The sequence below is a fragment of the Diaphorina citri genome, unplaced genomic scaffold (assembly GCF_000475195.1).
Source record: "Diaphorina citri unplaced genomic scaffold, Diaci psyllid genome assembly version 1.1 scaffold835, whole genome shotgun sequence".
In the NCBI taxonomy this organism is placed as follows: Eukaryota; Metazoa; Arthropoda; class Insecta; order Hemiptera; family Psyllidae; genus Diaphorina; species Diaphorina citri.
This window is the reverse complement of record NW_007378267.1, coordinates 81,500-102,484: the sequence shown is the minus strand read 5'-3', so window position 1 is coordinate 102,484 and position 20,985 is coordinate 81,500. Positions and strand designations below refer to the sequence as shown.

The 20,985-nt window shown below is 39.1% G+C and overlaps 3 protein-coding genes across 9 annotated transcripts; 2 read left to right on the top strand and 1 right to left on the bottom strand.

Moving 5' to 3' along the window:
• The first annotated feature begins 192 nt into the window (after nt 1–192).
• On the top strand, nt 193–18,848 carry LOC103512424 (LIM/homeobox protein Lhx3). 3 transcript variants are annotated; one of them, XM_026825896.1, is made up of 6 exons: nt 193–540; nt 1,054–1,256; nt 1,715–1,898; nt 9,020–9,156; nt 18,019–18,189; nt 18,662–18,848. In XM_026825896.1, exons 1-6 carry the CDS (start codon nt 305–307, stop codon nt 18,793–18,795), a joined length of 1,065 nt encoding a protein of 354 aa, XP_026681697.1. In that variant the 5' UTR covers nt 193–304; the 3' UTR covers nt 18,796–18,848. The 3 variants fall into 3 exon arrangements, with proteins under 3 accessions (XP_026681697.1, XP_026681698.1, XP_026681696.1); XM_026825897.1 differs by lacking the exons at nt 18,019–18,189; nt 18,662–18,848 and adding exons at nt 9,762–9,932; nt 10,397–11,526 and having other exon boundaries at nt 1,057–1,256; XM_026825895.1 differs by lacking the exons at nt 18,019–18,189; nt 18,662–18,848 and adding exons at nt 9,762–9,932; nt 10,397–11,526.
• LOC103512420 lies at nt 11,729–16,468 on the top strand. Of its 4 annotated transcripts, none has more exons than XM_008477183.3 (5): nt 11,729–12,053; nt 14,282–14,485; nt 14,693–15,007; nt 15,527–15,826; nt 16,243–16,468. In XM_008477183.3, exons 2-4 carry the CDS (start codon nt 14,308–14,310, stop codon nt 15,715–15,717), a joined length of 684 nt encoding a protein of 227 aa, XP_008475405.1. In that variant the 5' UTR covers nt 11,729–12,053; nt 14,282–14,307; the 3' UTR covers nt 15,718–15,826; nt 16,243–16,468. The 4 variants fall into 4 exon arrangements, with proteins under 4 accessions (XP_008475405.1, XP_026681701.1, XP_026681700.1 ...); XM_026825900.1 differs by lacking the exon at nt 11,729–12,053 and adding an exon at nt 13,791–13,920 and having other exon boundaries at nt 14,696–15,007; XM_026825899.1 differs by lacking the exon at nt 11,729–12,053 and adding an exon at nt 13,791–13,920.
• On the bottom strand, nt 16,569–19,287 carry LOC103512421 (zinc finger matrin-type protein 5). 2 transcript variants are annotated; one of them, XM_026825902.1, is made up of 4 exons: nt 19,018–19,287; nt 17,505–17,639; nt 17,018–17,192; nt 16,569–16,828 (listed from the first exon to the last, which is right to left on the bottom strand). In XM_026825902.1, the coding sequence occupies exons 1-4, from the start codon at nt 19,142–19,144 to the stop codon at nt 16,786–16,788; spliced, it is 480 nt and encodes a 159-aa protein (XP_026681703.1). In that variant the 5' UTR covers nt 19,145–19,287; the 3' UTR covers nt 16,569–16,785. The 2 variants fall into 2 exon arrangements, with proteins under 2 accessions (XP_026681703.1, XP_008475408.1); XM_008477186.3 differs by lacking the exon at nt 16,569–16,828 and having other exon boundaries at nt 16,875–17,192; nt 19,018–19,284.
• Nucleotides 19,288–20,985: the final 1,698 nt, after the last annotated feature.

The window sequence follows — 20,985 nt, the reverse complement described above, 5'->3', positions numbered from 1 at the left end:
GGGGGAACACAATGAAGAATCGCAATCTCTACAGTTTAGAGTTTTCACACATTTTTCCCTCCACACGCAAAGAATCATAGCGTATGTGCCACGGTATACCTAACTATCTCTGCGTAGATACACATTTATAGCTACTCAAGGATTGTTTGGCAACTCTTCTCCATGCTTCTCTGTCTTGGGTTAATCTCTTCAGCTCACTGTAGGAATCTGTGCCAGCAAACTCCATGATCTGCTCCATGAAGCTCATGCGGGGTCTTCCTCTTCCTTCTCTTCTTCCTTCAATGATGTTGACTACGAAGGTATTATGCCTGTATATATGCCCATAGGTAATAATAAAGTCCAATTTCCGTCTCTTCTGATTTCAGCCAGCATCCCAAAGTGCGGCGGCTGTGGTGATCTCATTCTGGACCGGTTTATTCTCAAGGTCCTGGAGAGGACGTGGCATGCACGGTGCCTCAAGTGTCATGAGTGTGGCGCGCCGCTGGCCGAGAAGTGTTTCGCGCGCAACGGACTACTCTTCTGCAAGGAGGACTTCTTCAAGTGAGTTGAGAGTAAAATTTGTTTATGGAGTGATTTAGTGAATCTTGAGCTGTGTCCACACAGAGTCGACCTCGTCGATCGACGAGGTGAATCTGCGTTGTCGAGGGATCGATCGACGGCATCGTCTATGTTTGGACACACCTTTAGAAATCTCACTGAAAAGGGTCACACATTTGCTTGGATTGGAAATTGCACTACCGATTTGGCAAATTACAGAAAGGCACGAAATGGTTGATATCTCGGTGGCTCTTTTTAAGGATGTTTGATAAAGGGAATTGAATCTGCGAAGGTCTTATTGTTCTGAAAGCCAAGAGAGAAGTAAGACAGGATAGGACAAAGCCAGCCGTTCCGAGAACGAACCTTATCTGTTTAGGATAAAATTCGCCCCGGGCAGGAATCGAACCGACCTAGCGCTTACAAGGTAAACGCTCTATTATCCAAGCTAACTATAGGCTAGCTCAAAAACGTTTGCTTATCCTAAACCTATAGACAAAGTTTCCGTTTTCTGCCCAGGAGATTCGGGACCAAGTGCGCAGGATGCGAGATGGGTATTCCGCCGACCCAAGTCGTGCGGCGCGCGCAGGACCTGGTTTATCATCTCAACTGTTTCGCGTGCGTAATGTGCGCGCGTCAGTTGAATACCGGGGACGAGTTTTATCTGATGGAGGACAGGAAACTGGTGTGCAAACCAGACTACGAGGCGGCCAAAGCTAAAGGTGAGTGATAATGGTGATTTTGTGTCACTTTAGACTTTAGCAGTGGATTTCACCAATATTTTTTTCAGCCCCTAGAAGGCCTGTTAAGTTAACAGCCTGTAAAGTTCCATTTCATTTATACTTATAGGCTTAACAGGCCTGGTAGGAGATAAAAAGAAGGATGGTGAAACCCATCCTAGATCTTAAAAAAAGGGATGATTTCCACGGGATTTACGTACTATGGTCCCCTGAAACACGTCTACTATTGAAATTGCAAAATTTTCTTTTTTATTCCAATAAAATCCTTGGATCTCACACCTACTATAAAACTGCGACTCACAGCTAGACCTGGCCTAAATGGTTTATGGTTTAAGAGTGTAAATTCAACAGTAAATGTTATGATTATGACCCATTTTAACTTTCTATTACGGAACCTACTCAAGATAATAAGAAAGAACTGCAATCGGTCCTTTTTTCAGACGGGAATTGTTTGGACGGTGACCAGCCGAACAAGCGACCCCGTACCACCATCACCGCCAAACAGCTGGAAACCCTGAAGATGGCGTACAACACAAGTCCGAAACCTGCCCGACATGTGAGGGAACAACTCAGTCAAGATACAGGCTTGGACATGAGGGTTGTGCAAGTTTGGTTCCAAAATAGGTAAGTTGACGCTCGCCTGGTAGGAGGGCGCAATAGAAATTAGAAACACACTACCCTCACAACACGTGAGCTCATGGATAGTCAGAATTTTCAAAAAGATATAATTCAAAGTCTCCCATGATAATATTAATCGTATACATAGTAGGTGATTTCGTTCACGATAGGTACACTGCTCTCAAGGTTTTTATTGGACTTTTTCGTTGGCCTTGGGTGGTGGAAAAAGATATTCTGTTTCGTTTTACTTTTTGTAGAGACTTTCTCAGAGTTTTGTAAGTTTTTCTCCTATTCAACATTTTTCTATTGGTGCCTTTCTTTGTTTGTCTAGTTTACAATGAGCATTAAGCACCTAAATGTACCGTATTTATGTACCTATGTACAGTCCACTTCAACTGGGAAGTCCGATGACCTTTGGGTGCGCACTCGTCAAAAAATAACTCGTTGAACTGGGAAGTCCGATGACCTTTGGGTGCGCACTCGTCAAAAAATAGCTCGTTGATTAACAAGTAAGCATGTGAATAGTTGATCCCATGGGATTTTTCACGCCGAATCGAATGGTGAAACTTTTAGAACTGTCCGACTTACAGTTGAGAAGTTGCGGTTCCCCTCCATGCGCTTCCATCGGACTTCCCAGTTGACGTGGACTGTACATGAGGTTGAGTTGTAGGTATCAATTCTACATCATAAGGATACGGAATGTTATGTTATTGTGTTACGCAATGCTTGTCACAAAACACTTCGATAAATTTTATGACAACCTTTGGACTCGAACCACCAACCTCCGGATTCGATGTCGCGCTAATCACCACACCACTGAGGTCGGTATAGGTACGTAGCATCCTATGGATTTTTCTACAAAACTCCTAAACTCATTCAAGCGACAAACACACACATCATCGGGGTAAAAATACCCCTCGAAATATTGATAAACGAAACTTACCCTCTTTGAAACAAGAGAGGGGGGTAGTTTGGGAAAATGCGAGGGGCGGGGCCAAAACATAATCTTTAACCAATAAGAATTGAACAGGGAAATTTTTCCAGCTTTTTTTTAACAATAATTTTTCTCTCGCTGTTCTATAGTTTTCCCTTTTTTAGTGTTTTTGCATTCTCTTGAATGGTTTTTCCTTTATTATTATTTTTTTATATATAAATAAAATAAAAGCACGTTGTTCACAAAATTATAAATAGATAATATAAATATTTAGATATAGCTAGGTATTTTTCTAAATCCAATTATATTTTTTTTTTTAGGAGTATCTATGTTATAAAAAACATACGAGTGAAAGCTTTTTTCTTCTTTAAAAGTGGTCTGTGGTTTTGAGTGAAAAAAATAATTGTGTGTTTTTATTTTTTCCTTTCTAATATCTTACATGGTTTTTTTTTTATAAAAATAAAAACATAATAAAAAAATATCTCTAGTGGTAATTTAATATTTATTTTTTTATATAACAAAAGCCTCAAATTTAGTCTTTTAAAACTTTTTCGTGTGAGAAACTTGCTGCAATATGTTGCTTTAATTTAATTCTCCAAGAATTCAATATTGTTACCAAATAAATTTTAATTTTATGTACCAATAGTTCCTCGTCGCAATAATATTGACCTTTTTTCCACCAAAAATACCACCAAGTTTTCCAGAATATCCCAGTACCTACCCAAGTCCTATGGCCGTTTTATAAAAAACTTTCAACTGTGTTTTCGAATTATTCCTTAATTAGTGGAAGAGGTGTAGGACAAAGAGTAAAAATTACCAACTGCTAAAAAAGACCAACCTAAATGTAAATTTTTTGGCATTTAAAAGAGATAATCTCTAAAATGTTGAGGATATTCTCCAAGAATTCAATATTGTTACCAAATAAATTTTAATTTTATGTACCAATAGTTCCTCGTCGCAATAATATTGACCTTTTTTCCATCAAAAATACCTACCACCAAATTTTCCAGAATATCCCAGTACCCAAGTCCTATGGCCGTTTTATAAAAAACTTTCAACTGTGTTTTCTAATTATTCCTTAATTAGTGGAAGAGGTGTAGGACAAGGAGTAAAAATTACCAACTGCTAAAAAAGACCAACCTAAATGTAAATTTTTTGGCATTTAAAAGAGTTAATCTCTAAAATGTTGAGGATAAATGTCTAAAAAACTGAAAAGATGTGCAAAATGGTGTGTATCCCAAAAATACCACCAAGTTTTCCAGAATATCCCAGTACCCAAGTCCTATGGCCGTTTTATAAAAATCTTTCAACTGTGTTTTCTAATTATTCCTTAATTAGTGGAAGAGGTGTAGGACAAAGAGTAAAAATTACCAACTGCTAAAAGAGACTAACCTAAATGTAATTTTTTTGGCCTTTTAAAAGAGTTAACCTCTAAAATGTTGAGGATGAATGTCTAAAAAACTGAAAAGATGTGCAAAGCGGTGTGTATATCAGTGTCAAACCAAAATCTGTGATCAAATGTTTAACAGTTGACCATGATAACCTATCAACATTCACCTTCGATAACGCCACAGTTTAGTGCTAATATTTTCCACAAGGAAAACCTATGTAACTATCCGGACTATTTTATTTGTAAGTTCCTTCTTTAAATTCAACACACGCCGCAAAATCTGTGATCAAATGTTTAACAGTTGACCATGATAACCTATCAACATTCACCTTCGATAACGCCACAGTTTAGTGCTAATATTTTTCACAAGGAAAACCTATGTAACTATCCGGACTATTTTATTTGTAAGTTTCTTCTTTAAATTCAACACACGCCGCCTCGGAACGGCTGGCTTTCTCCTATCCTGTCTTCCTTCTCTTTTCGATTTCGGGACGATAAGACCATAGCAGTTACAGTTTCCTCTGTCAAACCTTAAAAAAAAAAAAAAAAAATCAACACACAATATGGCGTATTTTTACTTTTTTTTAATCCATTGAAGCAATTTCTGCTGAACGCGGCTCTCAGCTTTTCTTTTTTTCGCCGTTAACAAAAGATTCCTTGTACCTTAGAACCTGACTATTATTTTACTTGTGTGAAACCCAAAGGAAATCTCTGTGGATAGGATCAAAGGAGAAATATCCGTCTTTTTTTTTCAAGGGTTTAACGTCATTGTATAACTCCACTCGGCGACAAGCCATCAAGCTACCTGGCTCTTCACATAGAGCTGGGTAAAGCCAGCAAAACGTGATCCCAATCCGGATGCTAACTACACGCTGCCGCTGCTTAACTTCAGTGATCCATCTATCTATCATCTCAATCCAAGGATTGTATACACATTTATAGCTACTTAAAATTAATTGAAAACTTGGAGAAGGTTGCTTTGGAGTTTTGTACTTTTCGTAAGGGAGGTTCAACACACGCCAAGTCCCTTTGTAATTTTAAATCGCTTATTTCAGCAGTTTGCACACCCACCTCTTATTTTTCTCAGTAAGCACTAAATGTTGGGAGGTGTTCAACAAAACTGGATTGAAAATTGGAAAAATCTCAATTATGCCTTCAGACTCCAAGTTGTCTCATTGAATTCGCCTCGGAAATTTTGTGCTACCAAAGGTGAAATTTAAACGGTGCAAGATCGACTTACCTATAACTACTCATATTCCTATACGAAAATTTCTTTGAGAAAGAGAAATTTCAGAGACGAACAACGGGCGAGAGAAAAAAGAGTAGCACGGATTGAGAAAGGCCTAGGTCCTAATTGTTGTGGATTTGGAGTAGACAAAATAAATAATATTAGTGGAGATGTCATAATCCACAAATCTAATAAAATTGTAGGTATTGTATTGACGAAAACATATTTAGGTACCTACCTATAGGTAAAGTAGATTGGAGGTACATATTAGTGGAGATGCCAAAATACCATTCTTCTAAAAATACTTTGTCGTTTTTACCGAAGATTTCTTCAGTTTTACTTAAAAAATAGGTATAAAAGTCTGTAGGAATTAGTGGAGATGCCAAAACACCACTTTTCTATTGAATACGATGTTCGCTGTTTTCCTTTCACAAATTTACTTTTACCAAGTACAAATACCTACCTAGGTAGTTATGTACATACCTATGTACAAAAAAAGGGTTACCTACCTTTTCCACAAAGGGCAGCAAAAAATTTTCATCAGGTTCACCCAAAAAGTTCAAAAATCTCCACAGAAGAAGGAGAAGAAGAGGAAGAGTGAGCTCCATTATTTACGTCCACTTTCCTCCTCCTCCTCCTTTCTGCCAATTTAATTATCGAACTTTCTTCCCCTTGCTTCCCCTAAATTTGCCTTCCTCCCCAAATTTCCACCCCCACATATCTCCCTCTCACATTTTACCAAGGTCCTTGGGGTTAAGAACGAGAAGAGATTTTTATTTTCTACGATTTTTTTTCTTCCTCTTCACAAATTAAAATTTATGGCTTTTGTAAAACTGAAGAAATCTTCGGTGAGATCTACCATGAGGAGAGAGGGACTTTCTGCTGATACCTACCTTGCTTTTGTTCGTGAGGAGATACCTAAAGGAAAAGGGCGCTTTTTATTTTTCATTCGGATTTTTTTTTTTTTTTTTTAGTTTTTTCATTCAATTTTTAATCGAATTTTATGTTGGACTCCAGTAGTTTAGGCATTGTTGGTGGTAGACTTTGGGTGAGGAGGTTGGTGGTTCGAGTCCAATTTCAGTAAAATACAATTTTAACCATAATGCTTTAATCGAGGACTAGACATTTTTGTGACAGCACCCAATACAACTCTCTTTTTAGTCAATTTCCTCCTCACTCTTTCCACAAATGTAACATTTTCAGACCCATTAAATCCGAGTATAAACAGATCTCCAGGTTTCACCGTAATTATGCACTTCAACAATTTTATATGGATAACTTCTCGCTATCGTATCTTCATAATCATCCTCTAATTTTTCTTCATTTCGTGACATCACGCCTCCTAGACTCGTGTCCCGTGATTAAATTATCCAAGCACGTGCCGTTCTGCCAAGTCCCGTCTGTATGTGTCCCTCGGGACGTGATGGGACTACTTGGCAGACGTGGTGCGAATTACAGACGAGGTTTTTATTTTTGGTTCCAAAATAGGTAAGTTGACGCTCGCCTGGTAGGAGGGCGCAATAGAAATTAGAAACACACTACCCTCACAACACGTGAGCTGAGCTCATGGATAGTCAGAATTTTCAAAAAGATGTAATTCAAAGTCTCCCATGATAATATTAATCGTATACATAGTAGGTGATTTCGTTCACGATAGGTACACTGCCTGCCCCCAGGTCACGTGAGCTCACGAGACGTGAGGGCAGTGTTTCTATCTTCTATCGTCAACAAATACGATACCTAGATTAAAAGGGCAGCAAACTTCATCAAAAGATTCCCTACAAGTGACCCCAAACATTCAAAGGCTGGCAATTTTTAGAAGACCTACAAAACGTCTGGCTTTTCAGTATAATAATATTAGTAACATACGAGGGTGTAGGTCGATCTGGAAATAGATTTTTTTTTTTTTCAATTTCTCACATTTCACTTTCCTCTTGTCTTAATTTTAGAGTCTCTTTTTCACTAGTTTTCTCTTCCCAATCTTAGTAGCCCTAAATAATGTCTCCTATTTTTTACACCTAAAGTATTTTTTTTTTTTTTTACTGTCGAAAATCAAAGTTGTTCGCAATTTCTTTCTACTTCTTTTATCCATTTCTATGTCTCTCCTAATTTCCTTATATTGACTTTCTCTCCTTATCATCTTATTCTTGTCTATTTCCCTCTACATCTCCCAGTCTCCCCCTTTCCCGATGTTTTCCCCTTGTCGCATTTCTTCCCTTCCTTTTACCCACTCTTCTTTTCCTTGTACGTCCTCTTTTACCCTCTCTTCTTTTCCTTGTACGTCCTCTTTTACCCTCTCTTCTTTTCCTTGTACGTCCTCTTTTACCCTCTCTTCTTTTCCTTGTAAGTCCTCTTTTACCCGCTCTTCTTTTCTTTTCTATCCTCTTTTACCCTCTCTTCTTTTCCTTGTACGTCCTCTTTTACCCTCTCTTCTTTTCCTTGTACGTCCTCTTTTACCCTCTCTTCTTTTCCTCGTAAGTCCTCTTTCCCTTGTCGGTACTCCACACGACTCTATTGGTATTTCCTCTCTTACCCCCGATTTAATCAAAAGCTCTACAATCCCCCCTTCCCCTCCATTCCTTCCTATGTTGACAATGTGCCTCCCTCTCTCCTCCTCCCACCCATTCCTACCCCGTCAAACATAAAAACATTTTCTGTATACGTATATAGGTACGCTTTCGATACATAAATATCACAAACAGGGTGTATTTTGTTGAAGTCAGTTGCAAGCTTGAAGTCGACGATTTTTCGGTCCTTTCCGCGATAGGTGTGAAACGAGAATCTTTAATTCGAACCGAAATCGACCAAAAACTAACTAATAATACCGAACCGAATGAAACACGTGTTCGTGTTACGTATGAAACTAGCCTTAAGGTAGAAACACTACCATCACGTCATGTCACGTGAACTCATGGTGAATAAGAAAGATGTAGTTCAAAAAAATTGAAAATTTTCCCATATTATTGTAGGTAATCTCGTTCAGGACAGACACACTACTGTTATCACGTGACGTGACGTAATAGTGTGTTCCTACCTTCACTTGTGAGTTCTTCAGGGTTCCCATAGGGGCCCTTTTCCCTAAAGTTCACTGAACTTTTAATGAAACCACCCTGTAAGAGGAAGAGAGCCAGGGTGATTTTTTCCTCGTGGAAAAATGTTTCGAGTATTACAGGGGGTTTTATGATGTTACACTCCCCATAAAAAAAAGGTCACAATATATTCACGTTGTAATAAAAAGTCGGAGGGAACACAAATTGTGTTTGAGTTCAGTCGCGGAGTTCAGAAAGTTAGTCGACTTCATTTTTTCTGTCTTTTATGGTAGGTAGTAGGGGGCGACTTTTTAAGTTAGGTAATACTCAATCATTCCCTTTGTGTAGTGGTCAAGACGCTCGCCTGGTAAACAGGACGGCATGGGTTCTATCCCAGCTGAGGCATTGAATTTTATCCTCATTTATTTGAGAATTCGACATTATAATGGAGCTCTAAGGGTTGGGTGGTAGAGAACGCCTCCGTCCCGGTGTTAACCTCGCCTAGTGGTTACCTTCCACTCAAGAGTCTATTATTATTTGTTTCAGGAGAGCTAAAGAAAAAAGACTTAAAAAGGACGCAGGTCGGACGAGATGGAGTCAATACTTCCGAAGTATGAAAGGCGGCACTTCTCCTAAAGACGAACTTAAGATCGATCTAGACTCAAACTTTAGTCACTCACACGGTAAGACAGCCTTTTCTTGAAAGCGAAAGGCTTTTCCAAGAGATTTAACATCACTGCCTCGGTGGTGTAGAGGTCGCTCGCCCTCGCCTGGTAAACAGGAGGGCTTGGGTTCAATCCCAGTTCAATTATTCTCTATACGATTTGAGAATTTGACCACAATGATAGTCCTTAGTAAATATTGATTGCTTAACCTGAGTAACTTGAAAGTTGAAAGCAACACTTTCTTGGCAATCCGAATTTCACAGTTGACGTCGAAATCACTTTATTTCCCCTAATTCTTAGAGGAAAACCTCGATTCCATTTATTTTTTATTTGTAAAAATAAAGTTACGCTACCAACAGTTCGCGCCAATTTTTGAGCGCTCTAATTTAACTCCCTCTTCAATTTCACCGCTCCCTTGTTTCAGACCTAGAGAGCCTTTCTTGGCAATTCGAATTTCACAGTTGACGTCATCACTTTATTTCCAGTAATTCATAGAGGGAAACCTCGATTCCATTTATTTTTTATTTGTAAAAATAAAGTTACGATACAAATAGTTCGCGCCAATTTTTGAGCGTTCTAATTTGACTCCCTCTCAAATTTCACCGCTCCCCGTCTTGTTTCAGACCTGGAGAGTAACGATAGCTACGGCACATCGCTTGCTCTCGACCAGGACGGTACAATATCCCCGCATAGTCGCTACATACATACCCGGGGGTCCTCGCCCGGCGGGGGCTACTTGTCATCCCCTGGGGGACACCCGTTGCCTTACAGTTCCGAGACTTACACCTCACTGGGTAAGTTCATTTATTTATTAGGTCAACAAGTCGTGGGGATGATATTGGGCCGTACCCCTAACTGAAGAACAGAAGGCAACCTAGTTACCTTGGAGGATAGAGCGTCTGCCTTGTGAACGCGGCGCGGATTCTATTACCGCCCGGGACGGACTTTATCCTAAACAAACAAGGTTTGTTCTCGGAACGGCTTGCTTTCTCCTATTGTCTTCCTTCGCTTTCGGGACGATAAAACTATAGCAATTACAGTTCCCTCTATCAAACCTCTTTTTGTAGTAAGATTGTGGCTATTCTGGAAAAAAAAACAACTTTTTTGTTGAAGAGGTTTGATAGAGGGAACTGTAACTGCTAAGGCCTTATCGTCCCGAAATCGAAGAGAGAAAGAAGACAGGATAGGAGAAAGCCAGCCGTTCCGAGAACGGACCTTAAACTTAAAACTGATGTTCCTCTTTATTTTTGCTTTTCAGGCCCGGGTCATCCGCCTCCCTCAGAACTTTCAGATGATGATGATGACAGTGATGATGGTAGTGTACATTATCCAGAGTTTCCACCCAGCCCTGATTCCTGGCTAGGGGAACCACCCCCTGCCCATCGGTACTGAGCTAGCTTCATACCAATCGTTACTGACTACTGAGTAAGCTAACTTCATACCAATCGCTTCTGAGATAGCTTCACAGCTGTTGCTATTGAGTTAGCTGAGTTCTTACCCATCGCTAGCTAACTTCACATCCACCATACTGAGTTGGCAAACTTTCCACCAAAGGCTACTGAGTTAGCTACACAACCACTGTTTCTGAGTTAGGTGAATTCTGACCCATCGCTACTAAATTAGCTAACTTCACACCCATCTTTCTTTACTTAAGTTCTTGTTTCAAGTTACTGAGTTAGCTAACTTTCTACATATTATACATTGCTAGATATGCTAGATTGATACTAAGTTGGCTAAATTAATGTCCCTCGCCTCTGAGTTAGATAACTTTTTTTTTTTCATAAATTTATTTTAAAAGGGGCACGAATTTGAATGTCATTAGCCCCGATAAATTCATATTAATCACTATTCATATTAATCTCGTATTTTCTAGTCATTTTGAAGTTCCCGCTAAAATGCCCGATAAACAGAACAAAAACTTCAAGTTTCGGTTTACAGGAAAACAAATGGGAAGTGCAAAATCTTTCTCTTTTTCCTTTGGATTTTAATAAAAATATAAAATCAGGTGAAACATTTAATATTATTGTTCTCAGATTTCTAGTCAAAATAAAATCCTCATTGAAGAGTCTTGTCTCTTCTCAAAAATATCATCCTTTATCCCTGCTAATGTTTTATCCATTGTGTGTTTAAATGTGCTTGACTTGTACAAAGCCTGATCCATTATTAATTATATTCTGTAAATATGCCTGTATTTATTTTAAAATTCGCTAAAAGAATAATAATGCATACCCTGTTTTCCCTCCCTTTATTATTTGTTGTCGAAAATTCTCTTTGTTTACTATGTTATTTTTAACAGACATTCCGATAAACTGTAAATATATGAATATATTAATATTATACACAATAATAACTGTTCTCGTGTTTTATTTATTTATAATTATTAAATACAAAAAGGTTTGGATGTAGGTAGGTACTCGTACTTAGTTGAAATTCTGTTCCTAAAAAAAAAAAAAAAAAAAAAAAAATCCCGTTGCCCCCCCCCCCCTAATTGTGCTCAGGAGCTCAAATGGTAATTATGCAGAAGTCACGTCCATGGAAAAGAAAAGCTCCTTTTTGTGTTTAACCTAACCCTATGCTAACACTAATCACTGCTCTAATTGTGAAAACTCCTTCTTGGGTTTAACCTAACCCTATAATAACACTGGTCACTGCTCGTTTGTGCCAGTTCCTTTGGTAGCAATATTCCACGGACGTGACTTCTGCACAAGTACCGCTTGAATGCTGAATGCAACCCTAAATGGCAAGCACGAGCTGCCCAACAAAATCACCCGTCGGTGCACAACATTAATGATCCATTGAGAACTGTTCTCAACATGATAATGGGCTTTGCCGCTGACTACGGCCAGTTTTATTTGATGACAAATCTGACGGCATTCATCTGACTAAATTCTGCAGTATTTTCCGATGTTTTCAAGGTAACTCATTAGTGCAAATTACTCGGGTATTAAAAGCTCTCATTTGTATCAGCCTTACACCGGGATGACGGTCTCTAGCCACATTAATTGGACTGTCCTGGACCACAGTCAACCATCACATCGCGAGAACCTGTTCTTATTTTCGTGAACCTTTTGAACAATCTGTCAGCCAGCAAGGCTAGTTAGGGTTAGCTGCTCTTTCTTCTGAGATAGCTTCACAGCTGTTGCTATTGAGTTAGCTGAGTTCTTACCCATCGCTAGCTAACTTCACATCCACCATACTGAGTTGGCAAACTTTCCACCAAAGGCTACTGAGTTAGCTACACAACCACTGTTTCTGAGTTAGGTGAATTCTGACCCATCGCTACTAAATTAGCTAACTTCACACCCATCTTTCTTTACTTAAGTTCTTGTTTCAAGTTACTGAGTTAGCTAACTTTCTACATATTATACATTGCTAGATATGCTAGATTGATACTAAGTTGGCTAAATTAATGTCCCTCGCCTCTGAGTTAGATAACTTAGTGATGATGGTAGTGTACATTATCCAGAGTTTCCACCCAGCCCTGATTCCTGGCTAGGGGAACCACCCCCTGCCCATCGGTACTGAGTTAGCTTCATACCAATCGTTACTGACTACTGAGTAAGCTAACTTCATACCAATCGCTTCTGAGTTAGCTTCACAGCTGTTGCTATTGAGTTAGCTTCACAGCTGTTGCTATTGAGTTAGCTTCACAGCTGTTGCTATTGAGTTAGCTGACTTCTTACCCATCGCTAGCTAACTTCACATCCACCATACTGAGTTGGCAAACTTTCCACCAAAGGTTACTGAGTTAGCTAAACAGCCACTGTTTCTGAGTTAGGTGAATTCTGACCCATCGCTACTGAATTAGCTAACTTCACACCCATCTTTCTTTACTAAGTTCTTGTTTCAAGTTACTGAGTTAGCTAACTTTCTACATATACATTGCTAGATATGTTAGATTGATACTGAGTTGGCTAAATTAATGTCCCTCGCCTCTAAGTTAGATAACTTTTTTTTTCATAAATTTATTTTAAAAGGGGCACGAATTTGAATGTCATTAGCCCCGATAAATTCATATTAATCACTATTCATATTAATCTCGTATTTTCTAGTCATTTTGAAGTTCCCGCTAAAATGCCCGATAAACAGAACAAAAACTTCAAGTTTCGGTTTACAGGAAAACAAATGGGAAGTGCAAAATCTTTCTCTTTTTCCTTTGGATTTTAATAAAAATATAAAATCAGGTGAAACATTTAATATTATTGTTCTCAGATTTCTAGTCAAAATAAAATCCTCATTGAAGAGTCTTGTCTCTTCTCAAAAATATCATCCTTTATCCCTGCTAATGTTTTATCCATTGTGTGTTTAAATGTGCTTGACTTGTACAAAGCCTGATCCATTATTAATTATATTCTGTAAATATGCCTGTATTTATTTTAAAATTCGCTAAAAGAATAATAATGCATACCCTGTTTTCCCTCCCTTTATTATTTGTTGTCGAAAATTCTCTTTGTTTACTATGTTATTTTTAACAGACATTCCGATAAACTGTAAATATATGAATATATTAATATTATACACAATAATAACTGTTCTCGTGTTTTATTTATTTATAATTATTAAATACAAAAAGGTTTGGATGTAGGTAGGTACTCGTACTTAGTTGAAATTCTGTTCCTAAAAAAAAAAAAAAAAAAAAAAAAAAACAACATTAATGATCCATTGAGAACTGTTCTCAACATGATAATGGGCTTTGCCGCTGACTACGGCCAGTTTTATTTGATGACAAATCTGACGGCATTCATCTGACTAAATTCTGCAGTATTTTCCGATGTTTTCAAGGTAACTCATTAGTGCAAATTACTCGGGTATTAAAAGCTCTCATTTGTATCAGCCTTACACCGGGATGACGGTCTCTAGCCACATTAATTGGACTGTCCTGGACCACAGTCAACCATCGCATCGCGAGAACCTGTTCTTATTTTCGTGAACCTTTTGAAAAATCTGTCAGCTAGCAAGGCTGGTTAGGGTTCGCTGCTCTTTTCTCTAATTATAACCTCAAAGCTAGGCGTTATTCTTCTCCTCGTTCAAAGTCCCCTAAACAGTCAACCATCGATTGCGCATCGTGCGGACCTGTACTTCTTCTTTGCCCTTGGGATTAATTTTACTTGAACTTCTTCATATTCATATTTATCGTCTTCAGGTAAATAAATAAATTGGTCATAGAAAATGTGTTCGCCAAAAACAGACTGGAGTAGCGTCAATTTCGATTCCATCAGCAAAACCTATCGGTTGGCATTTGGTGAGGCTCCAGCATTAAGTTCTAGTGTTGTGGATAATGTAAGACAGGAATTATCGGATAACTATCGGTGTTTACGAGCGGTGCAACCCTTGTATCCGTTGTCAGGTAAATCGGACACTAGCAAGTTGTAGTTGTAGTAGCAGTGGATCAGGATTCCTCTCCAAACTCTTGTCCCAGGGTTTTATCACCTTTTTTTAATTTATTCAGATGGCCATCTTAATTCGACAAGTTAATTCGAAAAAAAAAAAAAAAAAAAAAATGTATAGTGGATAGACTGGACAGTGATCTAACAGAAAACCCTTTCTTCCTCAGAAGACAAACTCACATCGGAGGTCATCCGCAAGGCAAAATCTTTCCTCAACAGTCCCAACTACGAGGGAGCGATGAGATATCTCGAGGACGACTACTGCGATTTCAACGACACGCAAGGCGCCCATTGGAACGTCCCTTACTCCCCCTATTTGTGTCACCAAGTACCGGGAGCATTGCCTCCACCCCTGGCGTCTCCCCATTTGTTCCCCACGGAGATTGAGTTCGCTGAGGATGGCGTGCGTATGAAAGTTTTCACGAGTGGGTTTGCGCGACGCGCATGCGGGGTTAATGACATGACAGATATACAGATTGAAGGTAATCGAGCGAGGAGAGTTTTAAGTTTTAATGCAATGGTTTTGACTTTAGTTTGCCTGAAAACTTGTTCCTTATTCTTGGTTGGTTTAAGGGTAAGTTTTGTTTGGTAACTCCACCATGACTTTCGAACGGTTATTCCGATTTTGATGAACTTTGGTACATAGCTTGAACACACATGGAGGAAATTTTATCATTTGTTTTTGTGCTTGATTAAACTAACGGAGACCCTATAGAGCCCCCATCAAGGCTTTATTTCATTTGCCATTCATTTAATGCAATGGTTTTGACTTTAGTTTGCCTGAAAACTTGTTCCTTATTCTTGGTTGGTTTAAGGGTAAGTTTTGTTTGGTAACTTCACCATGACTTTCGAACGGTTATTCCGATTTTGATGAACTTTGGTACATAGCTTCAAAACACATGGAGGAAATTTTATCATTTGTTTTTGTGCTTGATTAAACTAATGAAGACCCCATAGAGCCCCCATCAAGGCTTTCTCATTTGCCATCCATTATTCCCCAGGTTCACAAAACATGATCCGTTTGTCTGCCATGGTAGAGCAAGTACAGCTAGACTGTTCTCAGCAGAATTACGTGGGGAGAAGAATCACTAGAACCTATTACCTTCCCAACCCTATAGTTAACGAACAAATGAGTTGCCACTATTATTCGGACATGTGTGTATTGGTTATACAAGCTCCATGGCTTCTGTGAGATGTGTCATGGATTATTAAGTAGTAAATGATGATGTGTTACTTTTCCTTCTAAAAAAGATCCCGTTTCAATGGGGTTGGTGTTTGTTTTTATCCTTGTTTGGTCAGCATTGCCATCCATTATTCCCCAGGTTCACAAAACATGATCCGTTTGTCTGCCATGGTAGAGCAAGTACAGCTAGACTGTTCTCAGCAGAACTACATGGGGAGAAGAATCACTAGAACCTATCACCTTCCTGCATGATCCGTTTGTCTGCCATGGTAGAGCAAGTACAGCTAGACTGTTCTCAGCAGAATTACGTGGGGAGAAGAATCACTAGAACCTATCACCTTCCCAACCCTATAGTTAACGAACAAATGAGTTGCCACTATTACTCGGACATGTGTGTATTGGTTATACAAGCTCCATGGCTTCTGTGAGATGTGTCATGGATTATTAAGTAAATGATGATGGGTTATTTTTCCTTCTAAAAAAGATCCTGTTTCAATGGGGTTGGTGTTTGTTTTTATCCTTGTTTGGTCAGCGGCAGACTGATCTTTTTCAGGCTGATTTAACTTTAAGTACAGACCAAACATTACTCCAAGCTCCTGTCTCTTCTTTTTCTAGAACCTCAAATGACTGCAATGAGGCAACTAATAGGTACTCTGTTGGTGCATTTTACCAACCACCTTTTTAGCCCATAACAGCCTGTTATAACCTATATGTCCTATACAAATCAAATGACACTTAACAGGACTTCCAAGGACATGACTGCAATGAGGCAACTAATAGGTACTCTGTTGGTGCATTTCACCAACCACCTTATTAGCCCATAACAGCCTGTTATAACCTATACAAATCAAATGAATGACTGCAATGAGGCAACTAATAGGTACTCTGTTGGTGCATTTCACCAACCACCTTATTAGCCCATAACAGCCTGTTATAACCTATACGTCCTATACAAATCAAATGACACTTAACAGGACTTCCAAGGACGGAGACAATATTGGTGAAATCCACTCCGTGTCTTTAATGGACCCTCTATGTGAGATTCTCATTTTTCTCATTTAATTTGCCCTATAATGTTCATCCCCATTCGGTGAACTCCATGTTCTCGACATCCTGCAATGTAGTATCCCGTAAGGATGGTGGTAGATTGGTTTGTTCCGCAGGACTTCCAAGGACGGAGACAATATTGGTGAAATCCACTCCGTGTCTTTAATGGACCCTCTATGTGAGATTCTCATTTTTCTCATTGAATTTGCCTTATAATGTTCAACCCCATTCGGTGAACTCCATGTTCTTGACATCCTGCAATGTAGTCTCCCGTAAGGATGGTGGTAGATTGGTTTGTTCCAAGTTCATAAATACCTGGGCAAGAGGATTTTGAAAACACTTGGGCACGGCACCAATTGACTTGTACCAATTTGATAAATCAGCATTCAGGATTTTCTGTCTTCTTTTCTCCAAAGATTCTTGTTCTAGTTGATATCCTGAAATTGAGAATTTTTATGAAGCCATTAGGTACCTATAGATGAAACACATAAGTGCCTAGGTACTGAAAAAGTGTATGTTGATGAGCCATTTGTACTTGTACAAGAGTACTTGGAATCAAGGCACATATCAAATTTTTTTTTGCCTATTTACCTACCTACTTACTAGTACACATAAGTGCCTAGGTACTGAAAAAGTGTATGTTGATGAGCCATTTGTACTTGTACAAGAGTACTTGGAATCAAGGCACATATCAATTTTTTTTGCCTATTTACCTACCTACTTACTAGGTTTTGTAAGTCAATAGTTACCTTGAAACTCAATCTGTTTGAGCTGATCTTGTGTGAAATGAGTGTTGTAACATTTCTCTCCAAATGGACATTGAGCTTTCAGGGATCTCATACAAAAGTTCTTCATTGACTCTTCTTGTACTAGGGTTTTAAAATCTGAAATACAAAAGAATTTTACTTATTTATTTTCTAGAACAAGCTGTTAATTATTAAAGGAACCAAGTTATTTCCTTTTTATCTTTTTTCCATACTTGGCTCTCAGAATCTCAGATGATTTGTCCAATTTTGCTGAAACTTAACAAATATATTTTACACCGGAAGGACATTTTACTTACTTATAGGTGAGAGGAGCTAGTGGCATCAACCAATTGGTGCTTCATCCTGCAAGTTATGGTAGTCCAAGCCAGTAGATTTTCCAGTAACCAGTAGCTTGATTCTTTACCCAACTGTGTCCAAACCAACTGTGAGATGACACATTGAACTATCAGAGCAAGTCAGTAAGTAGTTATGTAGGTACTTACCTCTGTATTGGTTAACCTAGAGAGCAACGATAGCTACGGCACATCGCTTGCTCTCGACCAGGACGGTACAATATCCCCGCATAGTCGCTACATACATACCCGGGGGTCCTCGCCCGGCGGGGGCTACTTGTCATCCCCTGGGGGACACCCGTTGCCTTACAGTTCCGAGACTTACACCTCACTGGGTAAGTTCATTTATTTATTAGGTCAACAAGTCGTGGGGATGATATTGGGCCGTACCCCTAACTGAAGAACAGAAGGCAACCTAGTTACCTTGGAGGGTAGAGCGGTAGAGCGTCTGCCTTGTGAACGCGGCGCGGATTCTATTACCGCCCGGGACGGACTTTATCCTAAACAAACAAGGTTTGTTCTCGGAACGGCTTGCTTTCTCCTATTGTCTTCCTTCGCTTTCGGGACGATAAAACTATAGCAATTACAGTTCCCTCTATCAAACCTCTTTTTGTAGTAAGATTGTGGCTATTCTGGAAAAAAAAACAACTTTTTTGTTGAAGAGGTTTGATAGAGGGAACTGTAACTGCTAAGGCCTTATCGTCCCGAAATCGAAGAGAGAAAGAAGACAGGATAGGAGAAAGCCAGCCGTTCCGAGAACGGACCTTAAACTTAAAACTGATGTTCCTCTTTATTTTTGCTTTTCAGGCCCGGGTCATCCGCCTCCCTCAGAACTTTCAGATGATGATGATGACAGTGATGATGGTAGTGTACATTATCCAGAGTTTCCACCCAGCCCTGATTCCTGGCTAGGGGAACCACCCCCTGCCCATCGGTACTGAGCTAGCTTCATACCAATCGTTACTGACTACTGAGTAAGCTAACTTCATACCAATCGCTTCTGAGACTTGTACTAGGGTTTTAAAATCTGAAATACAAAAGAATTTTACTTAGCTTTCCAGTAGCCAGTAGCTTGATTCTTTACCCAACTGTGTCCAAACCAACTGTGAGATGACACATTGAACTATCAAAGCAATTCAGTAAGTAGTTATGTAGGTACTTACCTCTGTATTGGTTATAATGTAGTTTGACAAGCAGTTTGTGATTGACACTGTTCAGGTGTTTTTTTCGGCTCTCGTAGTTGTCTGCCATGGATTTTTCACAATATTCACAGAAGTACTTTTTACCCATGGTGGATGTGTTATTTCCTCTTCAGAATATGGTTTTCAGTTGAAAATTTGTTGGGTATTAGACGTTTTACAGGCTTTTATTAAATTATTTTCCGGTTTCTTTTTCTTTCCCTTTCCTCTTTTTCCATTTCCAGTTTAAATTTTGATTTTCAAATTTCCCGGAATTCCCGCTTTCCCGCACAAACTTTTTTTGGCGAGAGGGGAAAAGCAGGGTTGCCAGATTTCATTCTACCGTACGGTAGTGCCATTCTTTAAAATTTTATCGTACGTTTTGATTCGGCAACGCTGAAGATTGCAACTTGCAACACCGCATTCGTAGTGCGTTTGCGTTCGCGTTCATTTTTGAATGGAGTGAAGTGCTGTGCTCTTTAGTCTTTGTTTTTTCTTCTTTCTTTTTATCTTTTTTATTTAAATTTCATTTGCCTAATGCCTTTAAGAAAACTCCGTTTTGTGCTTGGATTGTGGCTTCTAAATTAAATTATCAAACCATTAAAAATATAAAAACCCAATAAACTGTCCCAGAAAATTGAAGTTCAGTCGGAATTCACCTACTGATTTTTGATTTTCATCAAAGAACATCAGAAAGAACAAACTGTGTTGATAGAGATAAATCAGCCCTATCTGTATGAACTGATAACCTGTTATCATCAATCTGCTCAGTCCGAAGGCCAATATCATCTGTCTTCACTCAGAGTCTAGTCTAGCTCTCAAACGAGATATACCTACCACCCAGGATTTGAAGGTGAGTCTGAAACTAGGTAGTTTCCTTTGTAATATTACTGCTAAGAAGCTAAAAAAAAAAACCCATTGTTTTAGAGGAGGAGCTCCAATGAAAAGAAAAAAGTAGAGGCCCATTTAGGAGCTTCATTAAAATGAGCTAATCTAAAATAACAATGATGGAAAACACAGCTAGGTAAGTGGGTAGATACTTATTCAAGTAGGTACCTAATTACCTATTTTATTCACTGTTCCTCAAATGGGACTAATGAATGAGTTCCTTTACCTCAGCAGAAAGTTCTACCAAAAATTATCTAAGCTCCAAGGGCCACACTGAAAGAGATTGTGGACCACCTGTTTCCCTTTAAATAAATATTTGTACCTCGTACCTACAAGTTATTCATAATGTTTGGCTACCTGACATTAAACCAGGAGTAGAACAGCTTAGTCTGGCTGGGGAACTTTAAACAGGGAGTATACCCACCAGAAATTTCGAAATAGCAAAGGTTGAGTTTAAAGGGCATCCACTTGTAAAAAAATTGTAGCCAAAACCAAATGTCAGCCCACAGCAATCACCCTGGGGCTGATTGAGAGACTGACAAAAAACAACAATAGATTAGCCTTGAGGTCTAGCTTAGGCTGCTTATCTGCAGTGATAAGACGGGCTGGTTTATTAGGTACCTGTGTAGTCAGGGCTTTGGTAAGTGAGGACGAAGGGGGGATAACTTGAGGACCTCTTGCTCGTAGTAAATTGGTGAAATTAAGCCCTAATACAGTGGTACAGCCCTAATACAGTGGGTTCAATACCTCTTTGGGATCGCACTTTAACCGGCGCGGTGGCGCTGGGAAAACCTGGAAAAGTACTGTCTGACAGACCGCCGGCCTCAAGCTTTTTCCGCCACAGACCGTCTGATAGACGTTCAGATCGTCTGATAGACTCAGATCTGTGAGGCTGCGGTCTGTCAGGCGGTCTCAGCGTGTGTGGCAGGCTTAAAGTTTACTTCAACCCTGTATTTAGTAACACTAGTAAGCCTGTATTTAGTAACACTAGTAACTTTGATTTTTCGACCCAAATAGGTACATTTTTTTAGAATTTAGGTACCTACTTGAAAAAAAAAAAAAAAA

Excerpts from the sequence above, each read along its gene's own strand:
- LOC103512420 (XM_008477183.3), top strand. The coding sequence starts at position 14,308 with ATGTGTTCGCCAAAAACAGACTGGAGTAGCGTCAATTTCGATTCCATC. Across the intron at positions 14,486-14,692 it reads ACCCTTGTATCCGTTGTCAG|AAGACAAACTCACATCGGAG; the intron begins GTAAATCGGACA and ends TTTCTTCCTCAG. Across the intron at positions 15,008-15,526 it reads GACAGATATACAGATTGAAG|GTTCACAAAACATGATCCGT; the intron begins GTAATCGAGCGA and ends ATTATTCCCCAG.
- LOC103512424 (XM_026825896.1), top strand. The coding sequence starts at position 305 with ATGCCTGTATATATGCCCATAGGTAATAATAAAGTCCAATTTCCGTCT. Across the intron at positions 541-1,053 it reads TGCAAGGAGGACTTCTTCAA|GAGATTCGGGACCAAGTGCG; the intron begins GTGAGTTGAGAG and ends TTTTCTGCCCAG. Across the intron at positions 9,157-18,018 it reads AAACTTTAGTCACTCACACG|ACCTAGAGAGCAACGATAGC; the intron begins GTAAGACAGCCT and ends CTGTATTGGTTA.
- LOC103512421 (XM_026825902.1), bottom strand. The coding sequence starts at position 19,144 with ATGGGTAAAAAGTACTTCTGTGAATATTGTGAAAAATCCATGGCAGAC. Across the intron at positions 17,193-17,504 it reads CAAACAGATTGAGTTTCAAG|GATATCAACTAGAACAAGAA; the intron begins GTAACTATTGAC and ends TCTCAATTTCAG. Across the intron at positions 16,829-17,017 it reads CCATCCTTACGGGAGACTAC|ATTGCAGGATGTCGAGAACA; the intron begins ATTGCAGGATGT and ends ACGGGATACTAC.